General features: G+C 38.8%; 1 protein-coding gene across 1 annotated transcript in view; it reads right to left on the reverse strand.

Annotated features, from left to right (window-relative positions):
- CSF3R (colony stimulating factor 3 receptor) overlaps nt 1-23,854 on the reverse strand; it is a 556,874-nt gene that overhangs the window by 467,158 nt on the left and 65,862 nt on the right. The window contains exon 3 of the mRNA XM_044089705.1: nt 9,094-9,402. Within this exon, the coding sequence (XP_043945640.1) occupies nt 9,094-9,402 (309 nt within the window). The remainder of the gene's footprint in view (nt 1-9,093; nt 9,403-23,854) is intronic.

The raw sequence follows: 23,854 nt of genomic DNA on the forward strand, positions 1-23,854 counted from the left end.
TGATCAGGGTCCTAGGCCTCAGAGGCAGACGCTTAGGATGGCTGAACATCTCTTAACTATGATCAGGGGTTCTCATCCCCCTCCTGACAAGTAGCCTAGATTACAGTCCGATTATGATTCTTCAGACCAAATTTCTGTTTCTTCTGCTTCTTCCCATGAGCAGGATTATGCTTTTCCTCCTTATGAGGATTCTGATGCTGAAGATTCCTTTCCTTCTGCCTCTCCTCTTGAGGATTATTCTTTTGGTGAAACTTTGCATGATATGAGGGTGCATTTTCACTGGGAAGGGCAGGAATTCTCTGAATCCAAGAAAAGGCTTAGGGATTTTCTTCTTCTCCCACAGCATAAGCCTCTGGCTATTTCCCCTGTATTGGACATTGTTGATGATGTTTTTTCAGAAGCTTCTCTCTCTCCTGATTATTTTCCCCCTACTCTGGCCGAACTGGATAGGTATTATAGGGTTCCAGATTCTCATAAATTTCTTTTAAAAAATGTTTCGCCTGATCCAGAAACAATTTCTCAGGGTCCTAAGGGTGTTAAAGCGGCCTCTGCTAAAAATCCTATTCCCTCTGACCGAGAGTCCAGGGCTTTGGAGAGATGGGGTAAAAAGGTTTATGCTTCTGCTACATTGTCTATTAGGGCTTTGAACTGTCAATTTCATATGCTGATGTATCAGCAATACCTTTTGTCTGTATTTAAACAAAAGATGTCAGCTGTGTCTATTGGTGTGGATAATCAGGAGTTACAGGATTTATTGCATGCTATTGAACAAGTGGGTAAACATACCCTGCATTGTGGTTTTGATTCTTTGGAAGCTTCTTGTAGGGCTGCAACAACTGGCACTGTTATTAGAAGACATGCTTGGTTAAGAGATCAAAGCTTGCCGGATCAGATTAAAGCCAAACTTTTGGATGCCCCTTTGCAGCACGATGTTCTGTTTGGGTCCAAAGCTGAAGAGGTATTGAAGAAAATGGAAGACAAAGCCAAATCTATGCAGATGGTTAAGGATTTTCTACAAGTGCAACCTCCTAGATTTAGCAGACACTGGCCAACTAAACCTTGGTCCTTTCCGGGATCGGACAGGTCTCAGAGAGGCAGATTCAGGCGTTCCAGAGGTAGGGGACAGTCACAGTCCCATTTTAGGAATAGGCAGTGGAGTGCCCCCTCTCCCAAGGGAGGTGAAGATAAGTCTCAACCCTACTGAAAACAGTCTTTATGACTCTCCCTTTCTGGTTCCAGGGGCTCCTCTCCTGGAAGCTCCTTTGGGGGGAAGGATTTCTCTTTTTTATCAAAATTGGAGCCACATAACCCAGGACAAATGGGTTCTGGACATAGTCTCAAGAGGTTACAGATGTCATTTCCACACTATGCCAAAACCGAACGGTTGGCCAGAACTGCCAAATCATCAGTGGGCAGAGGCACAACAGCAGGTTCAGTCCCTCGTGGCTATGAGGGCCATAGAATTGGTACCAAATTTAGAAATAGGGCAAGGTTTTTATTCCAGACTTTTCTTGGTTCCCAGGAAGGAAAATTCGTAGAGACCAATCCTTTATCTCTCTGTACTAAACACCTTCCTAGCTTCACCAATATTCAAGATGCTCACTCTGCAGCAGCTGCTGCCTATGTTGGGCAAGAATGCTTGGATGGTGACTTTGGACTTAAAACACCCTTACCTGCATATTCCTATAAGGCAAGAGTGCACAAGGTATCTGCGTTTCAAAGCGGGCTCGAAACATTACCAGTTTTCTGTGCTGCCCTTTGGCTTATCTACTGCTCCCAGGGTCTTTACAAAGTGCCTGGCACCAGTAATGGCATTTTGCAGACAGACAGGGATTCAAATTTACCCTTATCTGGACGACTGTCTTCTTCAAGCGGACGACAAAGACACTCTACTTTGGCATTTAGCTTTTGTGCAGCATCTTCATCTGTGCCTCGGTTTCACAGTGAATCTAAAGAAATCAAATCTGGTACCCACACAACAGATTACTTTCCTGGGTGCTCTTCTGAGTACTTCAACCCAGATGGCTTCCTTGACACCAGACAAAAAAGTGCAACTGGCTTATTTTTTCCGATACCTGGCTTCAATGAAACAGCTGACTGCAAGAACAATTCTGCAGGCTTTGGGTTACATGGCCTCCTGCATTCTGCTAATACCATATGCAAAGCTGCATATGAGGAAACTGCAGTGGTACCTCAAGAGTGTCTGGTCTCAGCATTACCACAGTTTGAAAACAATGGTCATGATTTTGCCTTGTCTCCAGTGAGAGTTTCTTTGGTGGGCCGAAGCCTGTCTACAGAACAAGGGGAAGCCTTTTTGTCCTCCGCTGACCAACCAAGTTCTGACAACGGATGCTTCAGATTATGCCTGGGGAGCCCACATGCACGGGAGATATCTTCAGGGTGTTTGGACGAAGGAACAAACACACCTGCACATAAATTTGAAGGAGATGCTAGCTGTACAGAATGCCCTGATAGCCTGCAGGGACCTTCTTCTACCAGGACAATTGTTGATGTGGACAGACAACACTACAGTGATATGGTACATCAACAAGCAGGGGGGCTTTCAGTCTTACCCCCTGTGCAGATTAGCCAAGAATCTCTGGTACACAGCTCTGACCTGCAGTGTCGACTTACAGGCACAATTCCTGCCAGGGAAAGACAACACTCTGGCAGATGCCTTGAGCAGACACATTTCAGATCCACATGAATGGATGTTGGATGTTCGGATATTCAGGATGATTATAAAGGCTTGGGGATGTCCGGACATAGATCTCTTTGCATCCCCTCAGAATCATCAACTTCCAACATTCTGCATAAGGACCTACCACAAACTAGCATGGAAATTGGATGCCCTCTCATTCAGTTGGAAACACCTCTCAGTATATGCTTTTCCTCCCTTTTCTCTTTTACCTCGGGTACTTCTGAAGATAACACAGGACAGACCGCACATGATTCTACTGGCTCCCAATTGGCCTCGGCAATTCTGGTATTCCACTCTGATGATCTTGGTTCAGGAGCCTCCCCGGATTCTGCCTCAAATCCCTCATCTACTGTCTCAACGGGATGGCCGGATGCTGCACAGTCACGTCAAGACTCTGCATCTAGCTGCCTGGCAGATCCAGGGTCTGTTCACACCTCTGCCCTTTCCAAACAGGTATTGGATGTAATCCTTGAAGCTAGACGGCCCAGCACTAGAAAATCTTATGCAGGAAAATGGAAAAGATTTTGTTCCTGGAGTCAAGTCCAGGGTGGTGATTCTTCTGTTCTGAACATTCCTCTGATTTTACAGTATCTGACAGAGTTATTACATACAGGCCTATCTTTTTCGTCTATTAAGCTTCATGCTTCTGCTATTTCTGCACATTACGATACGGATCCTCTGATTTTTTCTCATCCATTACTTAAACAATTTCTTAGAGGGGCTAAGAATATTTGGCCCCCTATAAGGGCTCCTGTTCCCACTTGGGATCTTAACTGTGTTTTGGAGAAATTAACTTTGTCTCCTTTTGAACCTGCAGCTTCCACGGATTTAAAATTTTTGTCTTGGAAAACTGCTTTTCTTTTAGCTATTACCTCTGCTAGAAGAATTTTGGAATTGCAAGCACTCATGGCTGTGGAACCCTTCCTTATTTTTCATCAGGACAGGGTATCTCTACGGACTAATCCCACCTTTACGCACAAGGTGGTTTCGGCAGTGGCCTTGAATCAGTCTATTCATTTGCCTACCTTTTATCCTAATCCTCAAAGTGAGGAAGAAAGTCTTTTGCACTCTCTAGATGTGCACAGACAGCTTTGTCTATACCTGGACAGGACCAAGATATTCCGGAAATCTGATCAGTTGTTTGTCGCTTATGCTCCTACTGTTCAGGGAAAGCAATCACTAAGCAAACTATTTCCAAGTGGATTGCCCATTGCATCAAGTTCTGTTACTCTTATCATGGCAATCCGGTTCCTGTTAATGTTAGGACTCATTCTACCCGGGCTACTGCTACTTCAGCAGCTTTTCTTTGTGGGGTTCCTACCAAGGATATTTTGGAAGCTGCTACTTGGAGTTGTGTACATACTTTTTCTAAGCATTACAACCTCCCTCTCTATTCTAAATCCAGGGCAGGTTTTGCTTCTGCGGTTTTGCAAGGTTTTATGACTGCTCCCTCTGTTTCTCCTCCAGCCACCCTTTCTTAGCTTTGGGACTCAACCCTACAGTGATAACTGCAACAGTGAACCATGAAGGACATAGTACAGTTGTGTACTCTTACTATAAATGTAGCTGTTCGAGTGTGTTCACTGTTGCAGTCCGGGTTACCCTCCCTCCTATCCCCTCTTTTGTTTTTTCCTTGAGTATTGTCTGTTATGAGGTATTTTGGCTGCTGAGGATTTGGGCATGGTTTCCTTTTTAGCCTTTTCTTTCTGGGCACCTGACTTCTGGGGCAAGAAAAACTGGGTAAATGGCATCAGCTGAGGTCTTTATACCTTCCGGCACATTGACGTCAGGATAAATGCGACCTCAGCTGGTGCCCGATCCAGACTTTGGGATTCTGGCCGATCGGGGGTTGCTGCTGGCAGGAAGAACCCTACAGTGATGACTGCAACAGTGAACACACTCGAACATCTACATTTATGGTAAGAATATACAACTGTACTTTCTAAGCTAATGGTGATTAAGCACTAAATCAAGAGGAATGCAAGAGTGCAGATTACAAAAGATTTGTTTTAGGGATTCAGATTCATTCTGACTAGATGGAACTGCTGTCCTGAATATTTTTGAAACCACTCTTCACATAGTCAAGTAAGAAAATGGGAATGAGGCCCAGTAATATATTTTGAACCCACAGATGCTGCTGTCTCAAACCTCTTGTCATTTCTAAACCAAAAATTGCAATTCAGGCATTCAATGCAAACTCATTGCAATGCATTTATTAGAGAAAAGAGAATGACATTCTAAGTATTTAAAACTACATGTTATATAAGTAACATCAGAAGACTTTGAATGTGCAATACATTTTTGTAAGAACTAATACTCTACATTGGGTAAATGTTCTTAAACTACAAGTTTATCCCATGAGAAGTGTTCTAGGTAAATGCCATTTAGGCAACTTAAGTACAGACTATTCCTTTAGCATGCAGTAGCCTTTCATTGTGTTAGCAGTACATTGTATAAGATGCATGCAATTGACTCAAACATTTAGCTTGTGTGGGAGAGGTGAGATATCCCTCATACTAATGTATTGATATAAGAATGTAAAAATTAACCTTATGAATTTTGTACAACAGGTATAAGTGGAAACAGATGTGAATAACGTTTAATTTATGTTTAACTGTGTAGATCTGTACATCTTTCTTTGATGCTTATAAGATGGCAACCATTTATAAAGGTCTGCAGTTATGCTGTGAGTTGGAAAAAATAAATGTAAGCGAGCTAAGTGATACTTCAGTCTGTACATGGTACTGGACTGGCCAGAAATGTTGCATTAGTATTTGAAAGAGGTGCTATCACGAATTGTTATATATTATACCATGACCCCCCTCCCCCAAAATGTGCACGCTGATTGGCCAGCGTGCACATTGTAAATCGAGTTATACTAATGGAAAAAGGTCCGGTCGCCCGGACTTTTTTCCATTAGTATAACTCTACTTTTAAAACACTGTCTCGCTATGTTAAATGGGTTTAACATAGCGAGACAGCTTTAAAATAAGCAACGGAGATCTCCGTTGCTTATTTTAGCTGTCTCATGCTAAACCCATTTAACATAGCGAGACAGGTTTAAAAAGCAACGGAGAAAGCAAGATCTCCGTTGCTTTTTACTGTTCGCTATGTTAAATGGGTTTAACATGGCGAGACAGTTTTAAAATAAGCAACGGACATCTCCGTTGCTTATTTTAAAACGTCTCGCTATGTTAAACCCATTTAACATAGCAAACATAAAAAAGCAACAGAGATCTTGCTTCCTCCGTTGCTTTGCCAACTCTGATGTACTGCGGGCGCGCAGTACATCAGAACTGCCGCGGATGCCAGACATCTGTGGAAGGGCAGTAAACAGGCATTATACTATGCCATTATTTAAGAAAAGCAATAGTTTCTTTTCTTAAATAATGTCATGGTATAATAGCAATAACCCACTTCTGGGTGTGGGTAATGCTGTATTTACCCACGGTTGGCTTTGTTTGGTCCCTCGGGCTTCGCCCTCGGGACCAAACCACGCCAACCATGGGTAAATCCAGCATTACCCACACCCAGGCATGGGTTATTGCTATATGATATTCTATTGTTTATTTAGAGATAAACTCGAGGCTTTATCATTGTATTTGGTATTGGCTTTGTTTGCAGTAATTAGAAGGCTGTTTGAAGAACATGGTTGGGAGGTTATATCAGTTTAGTATGGGTGTGAGGTCAGTACACAGACTGGTGTATCATACTTTGTGAATGAGTGCTAGTTGTCTGTACCTTATTTTATTTTTTTATGACAGCCAGTGTACCTTAGTGTGCTCTTTTAATCTGAATACACAATGACTTTTAATTTCTTACAGCTGCTTTGTAATCAAAGTGCTAGCTGTGGCCTCTAGTTGCCTTTACCACACTGCTGCCACATATTTCTGTTATCTCTCCCTAGTTAAGGACATGATATTTTGAATTCCAGACCAAATCAAACTCACAGACATGATAACTAGGACAACATACCCAGGAAGTAGACTTGTCATTTGAATTTTGACAAAGGTGAAAATGTTTCCATTTAGTACAGGACCACCCATTTTTGAGGAAGTTATATTGCTAATCAAAATACCCAAGCATGACAACAACCAAGGAAAAAAAACTCTGATAGTGAATGTCTGAACTCCTTGTATTAGTGCAGAATGTAAACCAAACGTCGATCAGCTGATCTGCTGCATGTGCAACATCTGTAACTATCAGAAATCGCAATTAATCTAGACCAACTTTACTATAAGTAGTCAATATAGTAACAGATATAAAACAACTGAAATTAGGATCTTTAGAAAGGGGAAGGAATGACTGGATGGTTTATAAGTGATGTATAATGTTTACAACTACAGTTGTTTCAATGGTGTCTGTGATGTAAACGGTTTATCATTTTGTATGTTTTTCATTTACATAAATGTAAGATTGACTTTATCATATGTGTAAATTTAATAAAGATTTTTTTGGGGTGATTACGGACACATCCAGAACAATCAGGTGGAAGCAGGTGAGCAACTGCACAGCTGCTAGCTGCAAAACTAGAGTATACTTAGAAGGCAACAACACTTCTTCCAAAGACATCTCAGGGGAAAAAAACTACCGAAATGTGTTCACATAACCTAAGCCATGTCATATCTGATCATTTTTTTCCCACAAAATGTTCATTGCAGGAGCCAGTCCTAATCATGATATTTGTGTAAGGTATCATAGCTTTTTGGGGGGAAAAAGATCAGATATGACATGACTTGGATTATGTGAACACATTTCGGTAGTTTTTTTTCCCTGAGATGTCTTTGGAAGAAGTGTTGTTGCACTCTAAGTATGCTCTAGTTTTGCAGCTAGCAACTGTGCGGTTGCTCACCTGCTTCCTCCTGATTGCTCTGGATGTGTCTGTAACTCCACTGACATCTTCTTCTTCTTTCGGCTTTTCCCAGTTAGGGGTCGCCACAGCGGATCACCTGTCCGCTCATGATTGGCAGTGGAGTTTTACAGTGTCGAGTTGCCAGCCCGGCACCCAACCTTCCACCGAAGGCACACACACGCACACACTCATGCCTATGGCCAATTTAGAGTGTCCAGTCCACCTACAGCATGTCTTTTGGCCTCTATACAGCAGTCCCCCTTTCAGTCCGGAGAGCCACTTCCCATCCACATCATATTTCTGGAAGCCATATTGCACCTATAAGCTTTCTTGTATAAGTGTCACATTTACAGTGCACTGTTTGGTTCATATACACCACATTCATTCAGTTCCTTAGGTTTCCTTTTGCAATGAGCATGTCATAGAACTATAAATAGCTAGACTGGCAAGACTTCTGCCATGTAAAACTATGCAGCCTATCCATAAGACAAAGAGCATCTTCACCACTCTGCCAATTAGACTGTTTTATTTATTTTTATGAGGATTTTTAAACACCTTTATTAAATAATTACTTAAGACATAGGCAAACATATGTTAACAGAAAAGAAAACACATCATTTTCACATTTTGTTTTATTTAAATTCAATATACATCACATATACTTTCTTTGCTATTATCAGTCCAACATTACAAACAAATTCCTGCTTTCCCTTAAACCTCACTCCTGCTTCTACTGAACATTATTATGCATGTATTGTTCCACAATTTCAATTTACTTCTAGGTAATTTGCTCCTTCCCATTTCTAAAGATCCCTCTTCCAGGTCTTTCAACTCTTTTATAATATTCAATGCCTCAAATATGGTTGGTCTAGACTTTGATTTCCATTTTCTAGTAATTGCTTATGAGGACTTTTGAGCTGAAAGTGAGCAGGATTTATGATTGCCCACTTCCTTCACTAGCCTTCACTTATGTTGCCAGGTGACTGTTTTCTACCCCCCCTCATTTAATGCAGAGTGCATAGTCATATTATGGTCTGTCGAGCATGTCTCCCAGCCATCTTTACGGAGAACAGTCAGGCAGACCAGATAAGTGAAGTTAATCATTTCTGGTATCGAACTGCATATTTCTGCACTTGCACAAAATAATATACGTTCCAGTAAAGGTGGCCTGGATAAATCAGAGTTCAAGAAATGTTTTTTCTAGGAGGTACCTGTTACTCATACTACCAAAATTGTTTATCCTTTCTTCGAAAATGTTTTGGTTACTGCTTTCTATTCATTAATTTACAAAAATGTTGCCTGCTTTATTATGTTTTTTTTTTTCTGGCAACTATACATTTCAGCAATCTTATTAATATTGAATGTCTTTCTTCATAATGGGTTACCAGGCAAAGACATTCAAACAGTAATGCATGGAATTCTTTCCACACATATATATTCATGTATTTTTTTTATATTTGCAATTGTTTGAAACAAATATGAATACATTTCAAACTATTAACAAAAATCAGAATTAGAATACACATAGAGATATACTTACATCCAGCTTGGATTGAAGCTTGACCAACTAGTTGTTGAGATCCATGTAGGACCACATAGCAGGCCAATACTCCCCGAGTCTTGTTAAAGTTAGGGATAGTCACATATGAGGTCCCATTCAAACTATTATACTGATTCTTTGCAATTTCTTCACCATCAAGTTTCCATATAATCTCACTAGCATTAGACATGCGATTGAGACAGTACTCCTGTCTTTCAATTATGCAGGAGCCTGTAATGGAACTGCTCATGCCCAATATGACTGCTGGTGGCTGTACTCTGACATTCCAACACAGTTCAATACTAGTACCTGCAAAAAAACACATATTAGTAAACAGGAAACATGATGTCAAACTGTGCAACATTTTAGTGACAACTTTGCTGAGTTACCCCTTGTACCACTAAGTCACCAATTTAATCTTAAATCTCCTTGCTTCCTGAATAATCCATTTTCATTTAACTATGCACTTTTTTCACTTACCAAATGCAATGATTTTTTCGTTTTGCTTTCAACTTTGCTTCAGCTAAAGCTTACCATTTATAGATAAAGTTGTCATAGTAAATGTCGACAAGTATATTACAAAAAGCATGTCTCCTTGTCTTTCAAATTAAACCTCTGTCTCTTGCTCTCTGTCTACTTATCTAAATATCTGTATTCATCTATGTAAATTAACCATTACATGGATTTGAAGAAAAAAGTTGTTCTAAAGGTCAGATTTAACTGTAGCCATACAATCAGAGAATCTAAAAGCTGTGCCTTTTTATTCTGACTTAATTACAGTTTCTACAAGACAAAATGGTTTATTCACATCATTCACAAAGTTTCAAAATCAAGAGAGGAAGATAAACAGATAGATGGATAGATAGATAGATAGATAGATAGATAGATAGATAGATAGATAGATAGATAGATGGATGGATAGATGGATGGATAGATAGATAGATAGATAGATAGATAGATAGATAGATAGATAGATAGATAGATAGATAGATAGATATGTAGACACATGATTATAGATGTTTAGATAAGCAGACACAGAAAGAAAAAAGAGAAAAGCTTCATTTTAAGGACAAGGAAACATGCTCTTAATTATGAATGCATACAGGAAAATGATCTTTGGCCTTACTAGCAAGAAAGAGTACTTACTGAAGTCTTGAAGTAAAAGAGCTGAAGTGTGTGTGTGTGTGTGTGTGTGTGTGTGTGTGTGTGTGTGTGTGTGTGTGTGTGTGTGTGTGTGTGTGTGGTTCCACTTCAGAATCTCATATGATCGAGTGTTCAGAAACTCTAAATTCTGAAGTGTGACAAAAAAAGACTTAAAGTTAGTTTAAAGAAGTTTGTTGCATGGGGGCAAGTCCCCTTGCACCCTCTCTAGTTAAATATACCATCTCCATGATCGCACTATAGCGAGGAAATAGGAAATCTCCCATTTTGCACTTCTGCATTCTGCACAGAATGGGAGATTTCCCTTTTCCCCACTGTAGCGTGATCTCAGAGTTGGTATGTTTAAGTAGTGGGTGCATGGGGGGTGCAGGAGGCTTGCCCCCCTGCAGAAACAATTTTTTTTTCTTTTAGTTCAGAATTTTGAGTTTCTGAAAACTCGATCATATGGTCTCGACCATATGAAATTAGAGTTTTCAGTAACTCGAGATTCTGAAGTGGAACCGTGTGTGTGTGTGTGTCTGTGTGTGTGTGTGTGTGTGTGTGTGTGTGTGTGTGTGTGTGTGTGTGTGTGTGTGTGTGTGTGTGTGTGTGTGCGTGTGTGTATGTGTGTTTGTTTGTGTGTGTATCTATATTGATATCTATATTATATATGTAGATGGTTATGTTTCATTTGATCTAAAGCATATTTGATTAAAAAAAAACAGAGGCACATTTGACTGAAGACACATTCTGTCTAAACCACAAATAACTGTTCCTTGCTAATATTCTAGAAGTTTGTGAATGTTCAACAGCAATGATTCAATGTGTGAGGAGAATTCTCTTTCCTCCAGGGTTCTGTGACTGCAGAGCTAGTATATTTATATTAGGGGATGTGTGTGTGGGGTGGGGTGCAGAGAAGCTTGTTCCCCTGCAAAAAGAAGCTTTTAGAGATGTATTTAGTGTATGTGACATTTTCAGCAAAATGAATTTCAGTGTTTTGTGGTTTTGATGAAACCTGTATTACATCAGATGTGCCACTTTTTTATCAACTGTGCTTTAGAACAAATTAACTATATATATATATATATATATATATATATATATGGGAACACTTCACAATGCCGAAATCCTGAAAGATCGAATTACATATGGCGGAGACCATATGATTGAACTTTCAAAATCCTGACATTGTGAACAGAGATCTGCATAGAGCGGGGAATGGAAGATTTCCCTTTTCCTTGCTGTAGTGTTACCTTGGAGTTGGAATATTTAAGTAGCCGGGGTGTGGGGGGTGGAGGGGGGCTTGCCTCCCTGCAGAAACATTTAAATTGTTTTTTTTTTGATTTGTTTTGGAATTTCAGTATTCCGAAACATCGATTATATGGTCTCAGTCATATGAAATTCCTTGACATTCATTCCAAGGGATCAACAGCTGGTTATGACTGAAGGAGTAATCATAGTATTTTGATTTTTCTTATCATAACCGAGTATGTTTATGGTTTCAAAATGCATGTCAAGATTCACCTCAAGTAAATTTTTCAGCATCCATTTCTTGAACGTAGAAAAATTTGGTTATGATCAAATTTCTCAATGTATTATTCCATGAGTTTCAGGTGGCTCCTGGAAATCCATCCATCCATACCCCTTAAAGCAGGTCTCATGGTATCACAAGACATGAGACTGCTTTTAAAATTGCTGATTGATTAAAGGTTAATTTCTTTTCTGATTGCCATTTCTGTGCTAGCATGAAGTATATTAAGAGCTTCTAAAGCTTTTAATTGGTTTCCAGTATTGTTCCCATATGATTGTCAAATGTGATTCAGTATGAGGCTTTGAAAGTTGTTAGTCGCTATTCTGTGTTGTTGACTACCCACCTGTGAGGAAATGAGACTTGTCCTTAATTTTATAACAGCAAGGGTCATATGCAACTATCTATATGTAACAAGCTTGGTATAACAAGGTTCTTACATACGGGGTGACACAGTAGTGCAGCAGTTAGCATTATCACCTCACAGCAAGAGGTTCAATTCTTGGCTGGGGTGCTTTCTGTGTGGAGTTTGCATGTCCTCCCTGCGTTCGTGTGCGGCCTCTCTGGGTGCTCCTGTTTCCTCCCATATTCCAAAGACAGACATCTGGAGTGTTTCTCCCTGGGCCTCTGCTGAAAATGGGCTCTGTCCCAGTCAGACTTTACTAGATAACAAATTTTATATAAAAAAAATAAATATGTATCTGATTAAAACAAGGTTATTTTTTTACTTGTTTTCTGTGCATAATTAGGTTGCTCTATATATTGCAAGGGCTTTAAGAACCCCTCCTCCCTTCCCCTGCAACAATTTACCTCTATGACTTTATTACATTTAGGGATTATATTTGCAATGTTTTGCGTATAATTTTTGCGAGATGTGATGTTTTACAGTAAACTCAAAACGAGCAGGATAGATGAACGGAAAGCTCCAAACGTTATATCCACAACAGTTTATTCCACAATCACGTAAACAGCCTCCACATAAACGCTCTTAAAAATGCTGCGTTTTCGTCCACTCTATTGGTTTCCTTTGAGCGTTTGGTGTTTTCCTGGTTATTATGTTTTACAGTAAATTTCTCTCATCAATATTTTGAAGCCTTATAGCCTTTTGCTGACAACACATTGCTTTTCTATGGAGACATCAGCTATAATTGCTTGACAAAGAGAGGGCTTCTAGGTTCTTTTGACTTAATATCTTCTTAAACTAGCATCATGTTACATATAGTCTTTGTTTTGTATACTCTTTGCCCCCTGTGCCTGTTGACCATCAGCACACTCCCTGTCAATTGGTCCATTCATTCCTCAACACGGGTTGAGGATAGGCCAGAATAGGCTGTCATCTGGACAGCCATTAAAGGTCTTTTCCTGAGGATGTTCTTCTTCAGCCCTACATTCTGTACACAACTTGTAAAGATGAAGGGGGATGTGCATTAGGGTGTTCGTGCTGGTAATCCTTCACTTCCACAAAGGGGCATTGCCAGCAAACAGCCACATTCCCTCCTCTCAAGCATAGGAAGTGGTTTCTGTGATTTTGTCTTGAGAAATTGCACTTCTGTTTCTGTTCCTTGAGGACCTACTACCGTCCCTTTCCAGGAGAGGCAAGCTGCTCGCATCCATTCCTTCCTCTCCTTCCTTGCTGCATTGTTACAGTGCTTGGACTGCTAATCGAACCTCATTCACCTGGGTTGCAGTAAGGGCTACATCCTCTGTGACACTGAACCAGACTAGTTTGTTACATATATTAAGGGCTATGCTTAACTCATGTGACATTTCTTGGTGTTTCTGTAGTTACATTCCACTGGCACATGTTGGCCTCTAATACAGCTTGTTCATATCTGCATTAATAATTCCAACTCCATGCTGTATAAAATGTATTAAAAGATTTCATCTTAAAGCTTACATAATGGGCAATAGAAATGCAATGGTATTTGACCTCTGTCTACTCCTGCTAAATAGGTATTAATTTTAGTCCATATACTGTATATTTATACTATAATAATTTTCATATTTCTCTAGGTATCTCAAAAAACAATAAGACAGATAGAACTGTTTAGCATCACATAAAAGTTCTGAAATATACAAGATTCTGCAGTCTATATCAGCACTTTGAAACCAATTTGACTGAATCCTCATTTTGCTGAAACACAAAGCACAGAAAAGTTTCTACAGAACAATATAGAATATTAAAGTAATGTTATTGCAGGTGGTAATCTGCTCTGCTTCCCACAATCTCCTGTATTATGTATACTTACTCAATGGTCCCACAACCATGGAGAATAGGAAAAAAAACAGCACACAGACATCTATAAATGTGGGGTGCAACATAATAGGGGGCACTGCCAATCCACACATAATCGTCTAGACTCATTTCCCTAGCAAATCAAATCCTCAAAATGATACCATCACATACTTCCTATACACTTCTACACTTTACTGTCAATTGTGAGTCAGTGAAATGAGGTTTCAGTCAAATGGGTTTTCATTCACGGGGGGTTTCAGTCAAATTGTTTCAACCATTTGAATTTCAGTCCATTGCAAGTATGCCAAGCAATGGCAAACTATTGTCATTTACATTTAGTTATGAAGGAGATTGTGCAGTTCAGATATGTTCCGCTCACTGTAAGCATTTTTTCTATGCTCAAATACTGCTATATAACTATCACTTTAAAACTCAGAGCAAATTTTGAGAACTTAAAGCTTTGTCTTGCTTGAAAGACTCCTTACGTAATTGTCCTGTCTGGCAATGTAATGATTATGAATCCATATTTTTAACTAGCAGAAATTCAAGATGCAAGCCATGCTTTATAACATATGTTCATGTTGTAGTCACAGTGGTTGGATCATTGAGTGGAGGAATGTACCAGTTTACAGTATAACCAAAAAAATTACAGCAGTTAATGAAGCTATACCATGAGGATTAGGCATTTCAGTTAAACCTAAAAAACACGCTTTCACCATTGCAGATATGCATTTGAAATCAGTTTCCCTGTCTCTTGCTTTTTATATTTTTTATGTTTTCCTTAATGTTCATTTTTCATTGTATTATTTATCATACTTGTAGTTATTTGATTTTAATTTTATTATTTTTTGTGTTGTTTATGTGTGGTTCAGTCTGTTTTCATTTCCAATACACTTTGCTTCCTCAAAGGCATTGCAGAGAGTTTTGAGTGTTTGATATGAAGTTATGCTGACTTTTAGAGTGGACCTGATTAGATACATAAAGCACTCATTTCAGAGAAAACATTCAGCTGCCTTTATTCAAACCTTTAAATGGGCAACAACTAATAATCTAGTAATAAACTGCCAAAAATCTAGTACTATGGTATTCTCTACTCACAAACAAGCCACACTGCACACTATAGCCACTTTTACTCAAATGTAGCAAAGACACTACTATTGCCAATGTCAATGAACAGAAATATTTAGGCCTTACTCTGTATCCCTTACTTAACATTACAGTGTACATTGACAAGACCACCTGCAAAGTACTTATCATCAAAGCTTATGCCATGGAATATGTTACCTTTTATCTCCTGCTGCTAGGACTTCTAAAGTTAGAAATGATCTGATGCTCAAACTAGAGTATGGACTATCCATATTGTGTTTCCTCTCCATATATAACACCTGAAAACTGCAAACTGTTGAACACAAAATATGCAGACTAATTTTACTAACTGATGCTCATGAACTCCATTGCTAGTGAGACTCAGCTGGCTTTCATTACTCTCAATTATCCACCTCTATGTTGCAATCTCTGCCTTAGAGAACAGAATTACTCATTAAGGTGTAGTCAGAAAGAAAAGCTAATTCTAGCCTGGTCACTGTTCGAATCAGCTTTGGCAAAAGAGCCTTTTCCAGATTGGGCCCTGAGACATGGAATCATTAAAAGAAGCCACAAATCTTCAAGAGGAGTCTAAGAGCACTTGCATTTGTGATAACAGCTAATAGTTAAGCAGTCTTCTCTTTGTGCCATGCACACTTTACAGTGTGTGAGTGTTTTTCTGAAGACCTAAGATGTGCTGTTTCTCTATTTCAACTCCTCAGATGCAGACCAGAGACTCTGGTCTGGTACATAAATGCCAATCATTAAAGTTTTGTAGCTATCATTTAGAAGTGTACATTTTTTATACTAGAGGAGCGCTGTCTGATTATGTGACTTGATGAGTCACACAGTAGGCAAACCCTGTATCTTCAACTAAAAAAGACAGCTAATTAAGAGCTTGGAGCCTTAATCCAACATACCAACTGCCACATGATCATTGACTTCTCTGTTTTGGTAAATAACTGAGGATTACAGTCAGCTATTTGAGTTTCATTTTTCTTATTGTCAGAGAATTGTGTCCGTGAAACACATGTTGTTCTGTTAACTTTTTAAATGAATCAGAGTTGTCCGGCACTTAAGCCTCTGATCTGTTAACAGACTGCTTCTTGTAGTCAAAAGTAGAGAGTTCGACTCCTCCCACCTCCATTTGCCATATATATGACTGTGAACAAGTCCCTTGGACAGTATTTCTGGGTCACCCCTGAAAATGGATACTTTCTCCAATAGGTTTACCCAGTAAATAAACTGATAGAAAAATAGTATTTAATATTTGCAACGTACTATCCATTATTATTTTTGGTTTTGTCCAAAACTCTTGAGCAAAGAAGTTGAGAATCATTTTGGTCTGTTCCTTTAAAATTGTGGCTCTCTGGCAGTTAGTTTTGGACTGCCATCACTAAATAATGACAGGCTTTGAATTCTTTAGAACATGCTTGTTTGTTAATGCTATGCTTGTTATTCTGTCAGCTTTTTAAGTACATAAGAAAAATATGTAAAAGCTGTTCCTGATTTTGTGTCTTTGTTTCTGACTCGTGAGCTAAGATGTTGAGAGGGCAGAGCAGAGTTACACTGGATGGTTCTGACATCAGTGAGCTGAGATACATTTCTCTGCCGTTATTTACGAATTTATTCATTCACTTCATCACAAGCAAATATCTGAGATGTATGCTCATACAAATGATTGTGGAACCTATTTTCATTTTTACTTTTTTGCTTGAATTACACTGATTTGTGTTCTCAGACCAACGGTTTTCTCTTAACAGTAATTGTGAGTGCTCCAAAATAAATAAATAAATAAAGCAGACCAACTGCATGCTTTTAAAGTTTCCAATCTGTTTTCCCAAGTGCTGACAGACCCTCTCCTACATTCTTTCTGAGGTTTCACAACTATCACTGTAACTCAAGAGCTGTTAACTGACCCCTCTTGCTTCTACTTCAAAGAACTTTTAAGAGGCAGTTAAACTAATTTTGCTATTCACCAATGTCTGCAGTGGTAAGATATATGTTTTATCTTGAATTTTGGCAAAATGTGCTGCATTTGTTTAGAAGTATTTCCCTTACAATGCAGCACAGAACAAAATATGCCTGACTTTCTGTTCTTGAATTTGGGTTAAAGATATTTTTTCTCTTTCTACTGAGGCACAGTTATCTTTCTGCATGACATTTTCCCACTTCTGGTGTTTTGGTAGCTACTGTCTTGAGTTTTTGCACAATAGCATACTAACACTTCATTCAAACCATAATACTTGCGCATAATAAATTAGTAGTGTTTCTGTACTGTGAACATTGCCAGGATTTGTAAGATTATGGCATTCATAGTTTTTTCATAGGGAATGATCTTTCATTTTTAACGGTGGATTATGGATGAGTTGTTAACATTTATCAGCAAAAAAAAAAAAAAGATTGACTTCAACAATTGGCTTAGATTCTGGTATCACAAAAAGTGGATCCAATATCTGTCAGCCTGGGGAGACATGATTGACAAAGCATGATGCTTTGCCAGAGATGGTTTGCACTTGTCACCCCTCGACTTCTGAATACTGGCAAAAACTTTATTTATCCCATAGTGCCTTTTTCAGTTAAACCCTCCAACATAATAAAAAAACACTTACAACTACCTAAAGGTACTGCTGCTCAACGCTAGGAGTTTAAATAAAAAAATTGCACTTTCTGGAAGCACTCATCAGTCTGGAGAAAGTAGACATATGGGCAGTCAAGGAAACATGATTCAGAATCATGGAAAGCACCCCATATATCAAAGGCTACAGTGCCTTTCATACATTTTGATCTGCCTCATCTCAGGATAAAATAAAGTGAGGAGATATCTCAGTGTTCATAAAGGACAAGTACATTGCTAGAATGGTCCAACAACATGACTCGCTTGAGCTGCTCCATGCCCAACTAACCATAGGTTCAACCCCCTATCATATCCTTGTTAGCTACAGATCTCCTAACATGAGTCTGGAAAACCATACCACATAGCTAATTCTACTGGAGTCTCTTAACATTCAGCTTAACACCATATTTATGGGTGACTTCAACTACCCCACCATAAACTAGGAGATTTATATGACCCATAATTCACTTGCTCAGAAGTTTTTGGACTTCATCAACACAAACACCATGGAGCAACTAGTTTGCTCCCCGAACAGAGGTTCAAATATCCTAGACCTGGTACATGGCATGGGGGGGGGTGTGCTGCTCCCTCCTATGCACTAACTCATCCCTGGTAAGATCTGACCACAAAATCATCTCCCTTAGTATTAAAACTAATCTAGAACCCCTCATCAAATCCAAAACCTGTTAAGAACTTTGCTAAGGCCAGCTACTTGAAACTAAGTGACAACTTATTAAACTTCTAAGCCCCTCTAAATCTGGATGACACTGAGGACTACTCTGAGCTCTACTCAAAAGCACTGTACAATCACATTCATAGCTGCGCAGAAGAGGCAGTACCTGTTTGAATCAAACCTAGGATTACTGGTGAAAATAAACCACTCTGGTGAACCCCTAACATAAATAGGTTATTCAGCAAAAGAAAAATTCCCTCCAAAGCCAAGAAGAAAAAGACAAAAACAATGCAAAAAGACACTCAACAGTCTAAGCAAACCAATTAGAGAGTTGATCAAATATTTCAAAGCCAAATATGAGGCAACGATAGCCTCCCAGTTGGGAGATAACCATAAGGCAAATCTGTGCTGGCTGATAAGTTCAGTTCAAACTTCTCTCCCACATCACCTGCTATCACACTGACAGAAATATTGCCAACCATCCCCCTATTAGTCATTATGACGGAACAGGGTCCTTACTGCACTCGCTAAAGCCAACCATACAGCCTCCACAGGTCCCGACAACATTCCAGTATGCTTCTTAAATCTATCAGGGCCACTAGAAACTTTGTTTAACCACACCCTCCAGATGGGCTTTGCCCCAGAAGAATAGAAGACTACAACAATTTGTCCCTCTGCACAAGGGGGGGGGGGTGCCCGTCAACTGACCCATGGAACTACACACTCATAAACTTGTCCAGTCTTATCTACAAAGCCATGGAGAGAATTATCTTGGACCTGATAAATAACGACATAGGAGATCTCTTAACACTGGACCAGACACTATTTGGCTTTGTCAAAGGGAGGGCTTCCCTGCTCAGTTTGGTGGACTTCTTCGAGAAAGTCACCAGGACCAAGGATGAGGGTAAAATGGTACACACTGCTTATCTAGACCTGGCCAAAGCTTTTGACACATAGATAAACTTACTGACACAAACTCCCACTTGAGGATCATAGATAAACTTACTCAGTTAGGCATAACCCTACATCATCTAATATATAGCAAACTGGCTCAATTGACAAGACATTGACAAGACACATGTTGTCCAGATAGATGAATCCACATCTGATAAGAAACCTGTTAATGGCGGTGTCCAACAGGGCTCAGTGTTGGGACCATTTCTCTTTAGTATATACTTCTCTGACATGAAGGCCGATGTTGGGGTAATCCAGCTCACTAAGTTCACTGACAGCTGTAAGCTGGGAGCAATCAATGAATCCCCATATGATGCTGACATCCTACAAACAGGCCTAAAAATGACAAACTACTGATGCCAAAACCATGGCCTGAGACTAAATGCTAAAAAATGCGTAGTCTTACCCTTCCATAAATCAGATATGCCTAAAAATTATACACACCCAAAAGCAGATCCGATGGTGAGGGACCTAGGAAGACAGATAAACAGTAACCTAAACTTTGACCACCAGGTAGCTATAGAAGTGAGGAAATCCTTCTGTATAGCTCAACTTATAAGTAAAGGCATGGCATCAATATCAAAGGAAGTCATAGTTCCATTGTACTCAGCCCTTCATCAGGCCCATCATTCAGTACAATGCTTCCTTCTGCATTTATCCAACCACGCACTTACAGAAATTGGAGTGGGCCCAGAGGTTTCTTTCTAAAAAAATACAAAGTGTAAGACACATGTCTTATGCAGACTGATTAAAGGCCCTATTCCTTTATCCTTAGGTTCATAGGTTAGTACTAGACTAACTGCCCTTGCGAGCCATTTTAAGCCTAGCCAATTATCCCTTGTGAGACTCAAATCCTGCACCTTGTGTTTGTAAGACAAGTACCTTAACCATTAAGCCACCCTCCCTTCTGACATTGCTTTGTCATGTAAAACTTTATGGGAAGGTTGCATGTAAACATTGCAATTCTGAAAAGTTTTATAAACACTGTTACAAATCTGAGTCATGAATGATGTCAATACTAGTAGAAGTTATCACTCCTAGGCTGAAATAAAACTTATTACTAAAAATCTCCACTAACTAGTCTCTAGTGAGCTGCCTAACATAAACAGTACTATAGACTCAGAGTTTTATTTCTTTTCTTATGTTTGATAAAAGCCTTATTATCATTATCTGTGCATTCAGCCAAATTAATTTTATACATAATTTTAGGATTCCAGAAGTTTCTTCTAAATATTTGTTTGCCCTTTTTATATCTAGGTTTATATTTTATATTTAGATATTTCTTATAATCTGCCCTATAATCTTTTTCTATTACATTTTTTTATATACTTCTTGACCATCATGGAGGATACTTTGGCCTTCCTTTCTCAACTGGACCTGGTTTCACAGCCTTGTACTCACTGAGAACTAGGATAGGCTTTGGCTCTAACGTGACCCTGGAGGTTATCCGAGAATTAATGGATATAACATAAAAACTGTATTAGCAAAAATTACATTTCAGAATGCTATAAAATACCCTAATCTTTATTTTGCACTCCTCAGTTTCATACAAAGTACTAACATCTATAGCGGATATCAAACAATTATAAGCAGAACACTTTTTCATCAGACATTAAAAGCTGAGCATGTTTTACTTTAAATATGGTTTGGCATTCATAAGCAATGACTTGCAAGAGACATTTATGGTTCTAAACTCACAACGATGACAGGAATTTCAGCTCACTGTGTCTCCCGTGCTGGCCGAGTCACTATAACTCCCAGAACAGACAAATATTAAGATGAACAATTTTCACTGCAAAGCAGAGGTACTTTTAGACCAGTTGATGATTATTTTCAGTCTATGCATTTAACATGTCAAACAGAGAACTACAGTTATATAAAACATTTTTTTAATGCTTCATTTTCAGTCTTCCTGGTTTTGGAATACTTAACTCTGGTATCCCATAATTAGAACAAAGCATCAAGTATTGCAAAGTTAAAGCTTATCAGAATGCTGAGATAAACACATTATTGTTTTATATCATTTCAATGTGGGCTTTTGGCCCTTCTTATAAAGTATTCAATTTATCTTATTGTGATTTGCGTATTTTTTATTTAACATGGCTGATTGTTGCAGCCCTTTTTAACTTATTATTTTAGATTCATCAGGATTTGAACCTGTTTTCCAGGACCCAGTATTTAATGTTAATCTTTCTTTGCCTAACACTGAGTGGAATATAGATATCACTAATCTCTGACTTTATTAGAAATAAAATGCTCAAAATCAGGTAAGTCAGGTGATTAAGGCCTGGGATGTATAACATAGAGAATTATGACTTGGCCCCTGATCATAACCATATTATTATTTATTTGAGATATAGAAGCTAAGAACTTCATCTCTTGATCAAGTCACTAAATAGCAATTGCATACAAAGACAATAATGGCATTTTCTTCCTGTAGTAAGTTTGCAGACAGCGCTTAAATAGTTAGTATTGTAAGTAATATTTGTGTTCAAAGGAAATTGCAGCAGTTTCTGAACAACTTGTATATGTGGGTTAGTTCAGTGGGCATGCAATCTAGTGTGAAAAAATGCTTTGTACACTACTTTGTAATGAATAATGTTGGGTATGATTAATGGACAACTAATTGTAAGAACCGAAAATACAGTGGATTTGGGGATTATAATAGACTCAGGACTAAGTTTCAATGAACATGTAAATATTACTTTTAGGAAATGTTATGGCCTACTGATTAATATTAAGTGATAACATAGTTATGTTTTTTTTATATACAGCAGTAATCAGATCTATTATTGAACACTGTGGATGTGTAATTGTATACCACATCTGTCAATTCTTGAGACTGGAGTGTACCCAGAAATCTTTTACAAGACTGATTGGAGGTTTAAGACAATTTTTGGCCACTTAGGGAAAACCACCTCTGATAAAAGACCCATAGAATTAAACGCAGCAGTCAGGGATTTGCAGACTCATGCAGATAGTAACCTGGTTTTTGAGCAACGTATCTAAAGTGTTAAGAAAATCATTCTACATGACTCAACTTATAAGAAAGTGCATGTCATCTAGGTCCAGGTAAGTCATCATGCCACTGTACTCAGCCATCATTAGACCCATCATTGTGTGTAATGCCCTCTACTGTACGTACCAGATGGGGCACATGAAAGAACTGGAACATACACAGATGTTTCTCACAAAAAGAATACAGGGGGTAAACACAATGTCCTATGCAGATTGCCTCAAAACCCTATCTCTACACTCTGTTTCCTACAGACCGCCAAGAGGCGATTTATGCCTGGCATAACAAGGCATCCTTAGGTCCCACTCTAATGGCCCTTTTGCACATCCACGAAATGAACAGCACCAGAACTATTAGATATAAGAGTTTAAACTTTGCTTATGACTTAAATAGGACATGTTCGAGGCACAGGTATGTATCTCAGAGAATCCCCATCCTCTGTAGTAGGCTTCCATCCATGTGAAACAGTGCCCTTCCCTAACCCTATTCAAGTGCAACCTGGAACAGTGGATGGGAAATAGGAAATTCAACCTTGGTCTGACACCTACGTCTCTGATGGTAAGAGACAGATTTTAAATTATGTCCTAAATAACATGCACTCCTTAAAATAACCTCTGAGGCACAATAACTCATGGCATATACTGAATTGCACACCTAGGCTTATAAAGGCCCCAGTGGTCATTAGCCTAGTATACACCTATGAATCTATGAACCCATGAACTCATCTAAACTGTATTTGTGATGAGTGGGAGGCTTGCATAGAAGGAAGCATTGAAACAGTTCACAGAACTGAATGACTGTAACAGCACAATTGGAAAATGTACAAATTACTTTGAGCTTTATACTTCAGAAATGCTTTCTCATGTGCAAGCTATTACATCTAGGATACACCCCATCTCTAATAAAAAGACTGAAATGTAAATAATTCTCCATTACCATAGCCTCTTCCTCCAACCCCTCCTAGCATAAGAAATCTGCAAGAACTTTCTCAGATGCAATAGTACAGCTTTTATCATCTGGATCAGGGGACACAAACCTTCCAACTAAGTATAAGAACTTCTACTGAGATTGACAACTTTATAGCAGCCACAAGGTTTACCTCTGCAAAGAAATCTCAAAACATTTCTGCAACAGTTACATAAATTATTCTCCCTATCAATACTTCAGCCTGTGGATTTGTTGAACCCAAGTAAGCATGAGTTCTAGGACGGAAACTATTTTAGTCTTATGTTACACCCACATATATTTTTTTCATTTTCTGGTTTATGTTCTACATTATGGTGTGTTCTGCTGCTTGTGTGCAATACAATACAATATTATTGCTGATTGAGGCTGTGAATGAGAAAGAGTTCTGGAGGCTATTCCACTTGACTTTCAAATAAATAAATGAACAAGCAACAAACAATTATATTAATATATAGTTATCCATAAGATGAATAAGAATGTAAGTGAAAAACAGTACTCACCAGTATAAATTATACATTTGAATTGTTTAGTGTTTGTACTTTTTCTGT

The sequence above is a fragment of the Protopterus annectens genome, chromosome 1.part1 (genome assembly GCF_019279795.1).
Source record: "Protopterus annectens isolate FY-2018-M chromosome 1.part1, PAN1.0, whole genome shotgun sequence".
Lineage (NCBI taxonomy): Eukaryota > Metazoa > Chordata > Ceratodontiformes > Protopteridae > Protopterus > Protopterus annectens.